At 42.0% G+C, this 10,702-nt stretch overlaps 1 protein-coding gene across 2 annotated transcripts; it reads right to left on the bottom strand.

Annotated features, from left to right (window-relative positions):
- Positions 1–466: 466 nt before the first annotated feature.
- Positions 467–10,661, bottom strand: LOC135513186 (thrombopoietin receptor-like). 2 transcript variants are annotated; one of them, XM_064935977.1, is made up of 12 exons: positions 8,376–10,661; positions 7,763–7,883; positions 7,417–7,616; positions 6,419–6,570; positions 6,007–6,172; positions 5,543–5,654; positions 5,220–5,380; positions 2,805–2,947; positions 2,441–2,600; positions 2,193–2,277; positions 2,001–2,088; positions 467–1,516 (listed from the first exon to the last, which is right to left on the bottom strand). In XM_064935977.1, the coding sequence occupies exons 1-12, from the start codon at positions 8,584–8,586 to the stop codon at positions 1,031–1,033; spliced, it is 2,085 nt and encodes a 694-aa protein (XP_064792049.1). In that variant the 5' UTR covers positions 8,587–10,661; the 3' UTR covers positions 467–1,030. The 2 variants fall into 2 exon arrangements, with proteins under 2 accessions (XP_064792049.1, XP_064792050.1); XM_064935978.1 differs by having other exon boundaries at positions 2,193–2,274.
- Between the last annotated feature and the right edge of the window lie 41 nt (positions 10,662–10,702).

Here is a 10,702-nt window from a genome sequence, read left to right as displayed (position 1 = left end):
TCAACAAAGTACTGAGTAAAGGATCTGAATACTTATGTAAATGTGATATTTCAGTTTTCCAATTTTAATACATTTGCAAACATTTCTAAAAACCTGTTTTTGTTTTGTCATTATTGGGTACGGATTGTAAATTGAGGATATTTTTATTATTTAAAAACCTACATTTTTGCCTAAAATTACATACCAAAATCTAACTGCCTGTAGCTCAGGCCCTGAAGCAAGGATATGCACATTCGTGATACCATTTGAAAGGAAGTTTGTGGAAATGTGAAATGAATGTAGGAGAATATAATACATGAGATCTGGTAATAGAGATTTTGAAATGCAAGAGGAATAATGTATTATTCCAGACCAGGTGTTATTTAGACTTTGGCCACTAGATGGCAGCACGGTATATGCAAGGTTTTAGAGTGATCCAGTGAAATATTGCATATCTTTTCAAAATGTTGTATCAAGACTGCCCAAATGTGCCTAATTGGTTTATTCATACATTTTCATAATTGTGCACTATCCTCAAACAATAGCATGGTATTTTTTCACTCGAATAGCTACTGTAAATTGGACAGTGCTGTTAGATTAACAAGAATTTAAACTTCGCCCATATCAGACATGTCTATGTCCTGGTATTTTTTGTTTGTTTCTTTCAACCTCATGCTAATCACATTAGCCTACGTTAGCTCAACACCAATCCTGAAGAAGTTGTAATCCATTTTAGAATAAGTCTGAAACGTAACAAAATGTGGAAAAATCAAGGGGTCTAAATACTTTCTGAATGCCCTCTACAGTATATACCTTAGACAGATATGTGACAAGTTAAATATATATATTTACAGTATATAGTATGACCGTGCAACATAACAATCCATATCCGTTCATCCACATTTGGGTGCACTTGATATATTAACCCATTAGTCATAAAATACATCTTTAATAAGCTGTATGCAAGGACCTGTTTTGGTAGTGATGTAATGGATATTGTTTTGATGTTTTGTAACTGTCCAGTTTGTGTTCCCTTGTTGAGCTGTGCCAATCAGGTGTTTGCATTAGCTGAGTTTGTTCTCTTCAGGTTGGCATAGAGCTTGCAGGCCCTGCTGCTGTCCTGACAGTCCAGTCTCTCTATAGGCTGTTCGGCCAGCAGCATGTAGGAGCGGTTGAGGATGTCCGTGGTACTGGAGGATGATGGGAAGTTGGAGGAGCAGTGACACCTCATCTGGAGAACCTCATCTTCCCCCAGGCTCCGAGACTCTGCCCCCACCTCCCCGTCATACACATACTTGTTCCCTCGGAGACAGGGGATGCCGTCATCCGTGGCCAGGGTCACGTAGTCCTGGCTGAGCTCCAGGGCCAGGGTGGGGAGCCTTTCCTCCTCCCCGCCAGCGGAGCCTCGTTCTGGGGAGAGTAGTAAGGAGGACTCCCTGGGAAGCTTCCCTCCACCTGGAGCCTCCCTCTCAGACATAATCTCCACCACAGAGGCTGGGGTCACCTCAGAATATTGCTTGATAATGAAGGGAGGGTCCTATGGAAGTAACACAGGTACATACAGAGACTCCGATCCAATGTTTTCCAACATATCCACATAAAGATAAACCACATTGAACACACAGTTAAAATCTGACCCCTTCAATTGATCTACCCTACACAAAAATATAAATGCAACATGCAACAATTTCAAAGATTTTACTGAGTTCCAGTTAATTTAAGGACATCAGTCAATATAAATAAATACATTAGGGCCTAATCTATGGATTTGACATGAATGGGCAGGGGCACAGCCATGGGTGGGCTTGGGAGGGCATAGAAATGCTCACTAACAGGGATGTAAACAAATTTGTCCACAACATTTGAGAGAAATAAGCTTTTTGTGCATCTGGAACGTTTCTGAGATGTTTTATTTCAGCTCATAAAACATGGGACCAATGCATTAAATGCTGTGTTTATATTTTTGTTCATTATAGGTCCATAATGTTAATCTACTGTACTGCAATCAATTAAGTTCTTACCCAAGTCTGGCCGTTGATGTCTGTCAGGAAGCCGTGCAGTACTTTGTCAAGTTTTGGGATTGGTGGCCACAGATACCGTTTGAGCTTACTGGTGGAAAAATCATTCAGTACACAACATGTCCATGAATAAGGTGTAAAAGATACGTGTGTGTGTGTGTGTGCAGTGTGAAGCAGACTGAAAAAGCATCTTACCTGAGATACCTGGAGATCATTGAGAGGAACACAACTGATAGGATGAGCATCATGAGAGGAATGCAGATGATGAAGAGGGCCCCTGCTGAGTTCAAATAAAGAACCAGAGTTTGAGAATGACAATAGCCTGCCTGATTAGACGCAGTGACTGTAATATCTACTATTCATGGGTTGCACCTCTAGGCCTACCTGAGCGTAACAGAATACTATCAACCAGTATCCACCTTCTCATGTACCGCAGACATTACCTATATCTGAAGGTGTGTCCACAGTAAGTGGGGGTGACCAGTCGCTCCAGTAGCCAGCGTAGACTGACCCGTTGGGCCTGGCTCTGACCTGGATAAAGTACTGACTGCCAGTCTGAACGTCCAGACAAATACTGTTCTCAGAAACCTGCAGGGTCACCAGCTGAAGAGAGGACAACACACAAGAACATCAGCGGAGGCTGCTTTGGGGAGGACGGCTCAGTTCAGCCTCCACTGAATTGCACAAAGTTATTGGTTTGTACTGCAAAATACAAACTCGTGACAAAACATGTAGTTCCCTGTTTACATATGCAATAAGGACAGAGCCAGGCTTATGGTTTTACCACAGAACAGGTGGGCTCTGTACCTTCCAGACGGCCTCCCCTTGAGGCTGGTAGCGGAGCTGGTACATCAGGTGGAGAGACAGAGCCAGTAGGGGTGTGCCCCATCTCAGACGCAGCCTGCCCCCCTCCCACTGCCCCCTCAGCCCCCCTGGAGGGCCTGTTTGAACTGACCGCAACATAGAGAGGGGAGAGAGAGACATAACTTGAGTTTTACAGAGATGATTAGTGTACCATCGAGAGCATCCTGACCGGTTGCATCACCGCCTGGTATGGTAACTGCTCGGCATCTGACCATAAGGCACTACAGAGGGTAGTGCGTACAGCAGGCCAGTACGTCACTGGGGCCAGGCTTCCTGACATCCAGGACCTATATACTAGGTGTGTGTATAAATTACCTCAACTAACCTGTACCCCCGCACATTGACTCGGTAACGGTAACTCCTGTATATAGCCATGTTATTTTATTGTGTTACTTTTTTATTTTTTTTATTTACTTTAGTTTATTTAAACTCTTCTTGAACTGCACTGTTGGTTAAGGGCTTGTAAGTAAGCATTTCACGGTAAGGTTGTATTTATTTGTATTTATTTGATGTCCATAATACAGATTGTATTGTTACAGATTTACACTACCGTTCAAAAGTATGGGGTCACTTAGAAATTTCCTTGTTTTTGAAAGAAAAGCTATTTATTTTGTCTGTAAAAATAACACCAAATTGGTCAGAAATACAGTGTAGACATTGTTAATGTTGTATATGACTATTGTAGCTGGAAATGAGTTGCAGGTTTGCAAAGAAAAAGCCATATCTCAGACTGGCCAATAAAAAGACAAAATTAAGATGGGCAGAAGAGCACAGACACTGGACAGGGGTAGTCTGCCTAGAAGGCCAGCATCTCAGAGTTGCCTCTACACTGTTGATGTTGAGACTGGTGTTTTGCGGGTACTATTTAATGGAGCTGCCAGTTGAGGACTTGTGAGGCGTCTGTTTCTCAAACTAGACACTCTAATGTACTTGTCATCTTGCTCAGTTGTGCACCGGGGCCTCCCACTCAGCTTTATATTCTGGTTAGAGCCAGTTTGCGCTGTTCTGTGAAGGGAGTAGTACACAGCATTGTATGAGATCTTCAGTTTATTGGCAATTTCTCACAAGGAATAGCATTCATTTCTCAGAACAAGAATAGACTGACGAGTTTCAGAAGAAAGTCCCTTTTTTCTGGCAATTATGAGCCTGTAATCGAATCCACAAATGCTGATGCTCCAGATACTCAACTAGTCGAAAGAAGGCCAGTTTTATTGCTTCTTTAATCAGGACAACAGTTTTCAGCTGTGCTAACATCATTTCAAAAGGGTTTTCTAATGATAAATTAGACTTTTAAAATTATAAACTTGAATTAGATAACACAACGTGCCATTGGAACACAGGAGTGGTGGTTGCTGATAATGGGCCTCTGTACGCCAATGTAGATATTCCATAAAAATTCAGCAGTTTCCAGCTACAATAGTCATTTACAACATTAACAATGACTACACTATATTTCTGATCAATTTGATGTTATTTTAATGGACAAAAAAATGTGATTCACTACAGAAGGCATACCTCCAAGCCGTTCAGTTAGCAACAGCAGATGCAAACGAGGGTTAGGAAGGAACAGACAGAGTGTCCAGTCTATCACCCAATGACGTTACTACAACGTACCCAATTGACAACCAGAGACATTCTTCAAAGGACTCAGTTGGGCAACACGGCCTTCCATCTACCACCAACCAACCGAAGCGCAGCTCAGAGTAAATATTTATTGCATTTTCCTTTTGCAAATGGGCGGTAATTTAGAATGCATAAGATACTGTATTTACGATAGCACAGCTTCTTCCCTTTGTTTCTCAGTCTTCCCGCTCTTTCACTCAAACCCAGCCCCTTTTCTTTTGTGTAACCAGCTGTAATATCTGTTCCGCCCGCTAGGGACGTTTTCCTTTATGACGTAATTTGTAATCAAGTTATGATTTAATTATGTGTATGTGTAATTCTGTATGATTAGTTAGGTATTTAGTAAATAAATAATTAAACCCAATTTTGTATTGCTAGTCCAACTTGTTAGCCAGGGTTCGTGCAGATAACCAAGAATTTACAACTTTCAGATGAGACTGAATTAAGATGACGATTAATATTGACTGCTATTGATGTAAAATATTACTTACTTTAAGGGTTTATTCGGAAGATAACAGCTCTATAAATATTATTTTGTGGTGCCCGACTCTCTAGTTAATTACATTTACATGATTAGCTCAATCAGGAAATATTAATTACGGAGAAATGATTTTATAGAATAGCATGTCATACCACTTAATCCGGCATAGCCAAAGACACAGCACCGGTGTCTCCTTTTTTGACTGAAAGGAAGCGTTCACAGCTGCCAAGTCATCTATTATCAGTGTGACTCACTGCTGTTGTTGAGTCTGAAGGGTTCAGTGTAGAAGGTCCGTTTGAGAGAACCAGGACCAGTACTGAGTTTAACCAGTATCTCGCTGGACTCCGCTCCATGGAAACGGCAGTGGTAGGAGGTGTTCTCCTTCTGCAGACACTTTCTCCAACTCTCCCTTTTACTGCAGAAATTACACAACCAGAGGTTTAATGATACATAATCACCAAGTATGTTTTACAATGCAATATGAGCGTTGCCTTCATTTATGTCTCACTGTGGAGTGTTTTGCTGTAGTCATGTAGAGTAACATGTTTGTTGAGGTCATTTGTATGTTAACATCTACCTGGGTCCCAGCTTGTAGTTTAAGGTGTAGGTAGCATCTCTGTAGGACTGCCCATTCCATTGGCAGGTGATGTTTTGCAGGTCAGAGGTATGACACAACAATGAGATATCAGCTGGAAAACAGTGGTAGTAAACCCCATCACTCTTACAGTGCTGTCAGTAAACAACATCATCTTAATGTATTCAAATGAAATGTGTCTTCCGCATTTAAGCCAACCCCTCTGAATCAGAGAGGTGCAGGGGGCCGCCTTAATCTACATCCTCGTCTTTGGAGAACGGTCGAATAGTTGTTAACTGCCTTCCTCAGGGGCAGAATGTCAGATTTTTACCTTGTCAGCTTGGTTGATTCAATCCAGCAACCTTTCGGATACTGGCCCAACACTCCTACCCGCTGGGCTACCTGCCGCCCCACATGTGCACTGGTGTCTTTATCCGTCTTTAGCCTATACTCAGTAGTTCACCCACCTGCGCTCTGAGGTACCATGGCAGTGATGGGGACCGACCAGTCGCTCCAGTGACCGCTGGTCTCTGTCTCACTGTAGCCATTGGGTTTGACCCTCAGCTCGACGCTGACCACCTCCCCTGGCAGCAGAGAAACCAGGCTGTGAATGGGGGACCTCATGTACTTTATCTGGAGACAGAGAGGGAAGAAATATCACAGGAAGTCTACAGCAGCAGCACAGTGAATGGAATTTGAGTGACAACGTTCTTGCACAAAATGGATGCCCTGTAGCCTACCATCAAGGTGGGTACTAATAGTGAATGCACTAGTCATGATAGATTTTTTACCAAACACTTAATTAATCTATCTTTTTCCCCTTGCAGTGAATCTGACTGGATGAATTGGTGTTGATTTTGTGTTTCTGAGTTTCAGTACCAGTTCTGTCCTCTCCCCTAGTCCCTGGGAGGAGTAATGCATCCCATAATGCACATTGTTCTCCCAATCTCTTGGTGCGTGCCAAGACACCTGCAACTGCCCAGCTTGCCCTGTTGGGTGAAGGGATACATTCACAGGGGGTTCCAGGAGACCTGAGAAAGAAAGAAAGAAAGAAAGAAAGAAAGAAAGAAAGAAAGAAAGAAAGAAAGAAAGAAAGAAAGAAAGAAAGAAAGAAAGAAAGAAAGAAAGAAAGAAAGAAAGAAAGAAAGAAAGAGAGAGAGAGAGAGAGAGAGAGAGAGAGAGAGAGAGAGAGAGAGAGAGAGAGAGAGAGAGAGAGAGAGACCATATGACCATATTAGAGAGACATATTTCCCTCAGATTACACAGATCCACAAAGTATTCGAAAACAAATCCAATTTTGAAAAACTCCCATATCTACTGGGTGAAATTCCACAGTGTGCCATCAGAGCAGCAAGATTTGTGACCTGTTGCCACGAGAAAAGGGCAACCAGTGAAGAACACGCACCATTGTAAATACAACCCATATCTATGTTTATTTATTTTATCCTGTGTCCTTTACCATGTCCTTTACCATTTGTACATTGTTAAAACACTGTATATATATATATATATATATATATATATATATATATATATATATATATATATATACAGAAGTTTCAAAACAATAAAGACATTACAAATGACATTACAAATGTCATATTTGTAATGTATATATATATATATATATATATATATATATATATATATTGAATGTCTTTATTGTTTTGAAACTTCTGTATGTGTGATGTCTACTGTTAATTTTTATTGTTTATTTAACTTTATATATTATCTACCTTACTTGCTTTGGCAATGTTAACACATGTTTCCCATGCCAATAAAGCCCTTGAATTGAATTGAATTGAATTGAGAGAGAAACAGAGAAACAGGGAGGATGATCTTTAGGTTTCTATCTACTAAAATCCTCTCTCTCTCACCCTGGTCCTCAACGCTGATGGTGCGTGTGAAAAGTGTGTAGTTGGAGCTGCTCTCCACCACTCTGATGTGTGTGAGCGTGAACAGGAAGACGTCAGAGCAAGGGAAGAAGCAGATGTGGAGAACCTTCCCCTCCTCCTCCTCTTCCTCCCCCTTCTCTGTCCTCTGGAGAGTCAGTTTACACCGCTTCTCCTTTTCCTCACTGATCAGGGACAGAGGAAAGATGACTGGTGGCAGTGCCTGGCAGTACAGAGTGTATGTCAACTGTTCACTTCAACTGTAATACATGTTGGTGTATTTTCTGAAAATATTGACATTTTACAATTTACCAGAATACATTGAACATACTTATCATTCCTGTAGAAGAAGTCATAAGCTGTGTTGCCTGGTGTCTCCCAGAAACAGGTGAAGTCATACTGTGTCCTGGTAAAACACTTTGGATCTGCATCACCAGCCAACAACAACACATCTGTATGGGCAATAATATCATTTACTACAGTTTTGAAATAAAAATGTTGAATTCTATAATTTATTATTGTTTTATAATGCTGTAACAAATATTATTTTGCCATTTAGTAGATGCTTTAACCCAGAGTGAGTTACAGTAATGGGTGCATACATTTTTGTTTACTATCTTTTGTAAAAACAAGGCATAAATCACCAATAATCCACCACGAGAGAGATGTTCAGCTGAGAGACGAATAACAATGTTGCCTTGTTTTGTCTCGCCATAACACTATTCCAGAGGACTATTTCTGTCAAATCATTGTGTTCAAAAACAAACTGGTGGTCCAATGTCCTCAAATCAACATCAAATCAAATGTATTTATATAGCCCTTCGTACATTAGCTGATATCTCAAAGTGCTGTACAGAAACCCAGCTTAAAACCCCAAACAGCAAGCAATGCAGGTGTAGAAGCACGGTGGCTAGGAAAAACTCCCTAGAAAGGCCCAAACCTACCTTTCTTTGACAGGTGAGGGACAGCCTCATCTATAATCCCCTGCCCCAGTACGTTCACCCAGCCTGCTATGATCCAGAGCCAGACACAGACTACCCTCGAGGTGAGATGGAGAACCATGACATCCACAGACAGGTGTGTCTGATCTACCCCATCGCTGCCCCAAGCTCTATGTCTGAGAGTGGCAAGGTGTTTGTGAGTGTCTGTCAGCATAGCATTGTGGTCTGGGGTGGAGGGGGATTGTACTGATGAGGGGAGGCTCTATCTGACAGGTCCTCATTCTACAGGAAGTGGGTGTTGTGTGGGAGCCAACCCACATGGTGGTACAAGGAAGAGTGTTGCCTCTAACACACATTTATCCCACGTTGATGTTTTCATACATTCAATACAAACCTCTTTCACACTATAAACCATCACAGATACTCTCTGGTCTCTCAAAAACATAAAAAAATGTATGTTCAAATTGAAATCTTTGAACATGTCATACTGTATTCAGGACCGGCAGTAACAGTCAGTTATATGAAGCGTATAGTAACACATTATGACCACAATTCAGCAACTATCTTCCAACTAATCTACTAATCAGTAGACCGGAGACAGCCAGGCCCTTGGGGCCAGACAGAGCATTGCCTCACAGAGATACTGTAGATAGAGGTGGGTAGATAGTAGAATACAGCTTGGTGTACTGTATATTTTAATATATTATGTGTATGACATTTAGCAGACACTTTTCCAAAGCAACATACATTTCTACATATGGGTTGACCTGGGAATCGAACCCACAATCCTACTGTTGCAATCAACATGCTCTGTCAACTGAGCCATACAGAACCAGTTTGTTATCATGTAGGTTCAGACAGGACCAGTTTGTTATCATGTAGGTTCAGACAGGACCAGTTTGATATCGTGTAGATTCAGACAGGACCAGCTTGTTATAATGTAGGTTCAGACAGGACCAGTTTGTTATAATGTAGGTTCAGACAGGACCAGTTTGTTATATTGTAGGTTCAGACAGGACCAGTTTGTTATATTGTAGATTCAGACAGGACCAGCTTGTTATAATGTAGGTTCAGACAGGACCAGTTTGTTATAATGTAGGTTCAGACAGGACCAGTTTGTTATAATGTAGGTTCAGACAGGACCAGTTTGTTATATTGTAGGTTCAGACAGGACCAGTTTGTTATATTGTAGGTTCAGACAGGACCAGTTTGTTATATTGTAGGTTCAGACAGGACCAGCTTGTTATAATGTAGGTTCAGACAGGACCAGTTTGTTATAATGTAGGTTCAGACAGGACCAGTTTGTTATAATGTAGGTTCAGACAGGACCAGTTTGTTATAATGTAGGTTCAGACAGGACCAGTTTGTTATAATGTAGGTTCAGACAGGACCAGTTTGTTATATTGTAGGTTCAGACAGGACCAGTTTGTTATAATGTAGGTTCAGACAGGACCAGTTTGTTATATTGTAGGTTCAGACAGGACCAGTATGTTATAATGTAGGTTCATACAGGACCAGTTTGTTATCGTTTTGGTTCATGCCTTTTTGTTCATACATAGATGTGTACAAGTAGTGTGTGTGTGTGTGTGTGTGTGTGTGTGTGTGTGTGTGTGTGTGTGTGTGTGTGTGTGTTCGGGTGTCAGGAAACTGAGCTCAGCAGGGCTCTGCGTGCCAGTCCTCAGTCCTAGCCTGTGGCTGGTGTCCTGGTGTCAGCAGCAGGAGGAAATCCTCTGACAGATCAGCTCTCTGCAGCAGGGAAGAGGCCAGGCCACAGGTTGTGTGTGTGTGTTGACAGATCAGCTCTCTGAAGCAGGGAAGAGGCCAGGCCACAGGTTGTGTGTGTGTGTTGACAGATCAGCTCTCTGAAGCAGGGAAGAGGCCAGATCACAAGGTTTGTGTGTGTGTGTGTGTGTGTGTGTGTGTTGACAGATCAGCTCTCTGAAGCAGGGAAGAGGCCAGGCCACAGGGTGTGTGTTTGTGTGTTGACAGATCAGCTATCTGAAGCAGGGAAGAGGCCAGTCACCTGTCAACCTCAGGCCCAAATGAGCCTGGGCTGCGGTTTATCCCTAACACCCCAACACGCTGACACCCAGAGGGATAAAAGTAGGTCGGCATGTTCTTTTGAACATCACTTCATTTAACCTCCCAGGACTCAGTGGCAAAACAGTGGCAGCAGAGCAGTACAGCGTCGCTGGGTTAGATATGATGGGGGGAAAGAAAGTCACATTTGCTCCTTTACATTCACAGCTCAAGTTACTTATTACGTGCCTCTGTGAGATCAAGAAAACAAAACCTATTTTCTCACAGAGTAGACAGATACACCATTCAAA

Source organism: Oncorhynchus masou, chromosome 24 (assembly GCF_036934945.1).
Source record: "Oncorhynchus masou masou isolate Uvic2021 chromosome 24, UVic_Omas_1.1, whole genome shotgun sequence".
NCBI lineage: Eukaryota > Metazoa > Chordata > Actinopteri > Salmoniformes > Salmonidae > Oncorhynchus > Oncorhynchus masou.
Note: the sequence above shows the minus strand (reverse complement) of the source record. Positions and strands in the feature narration are given on the sequence as shown.

What these genes read in the sequence shown, in the direction of transcription:
- LOC135513186 (XM_064935977.1), bottom strand. Translation starts at nt 8,586, where the DNA reads ATGCTGACAGACACTCACAAACACCTTGCCACTCTCAGACATAGAGCT. An exon ending in TAGGGGAGAGGACAGAACTG is followed by an intron (nt 6,173 to 6,418) that starts GTACTGAAACTC and finishes CTCTGTCTCCAG; the next exon opens with ATAAAGTACATGAGGTCCCC. An exon ending in GGACACACCTTCAGATATAG is followed by an intron (nt 2,278 to 2,440) that starts GTAATGTCTGCG and finishes ATTTGAACTCAG; the next exon opens with CAGGGGCCCTCTTCATCATC.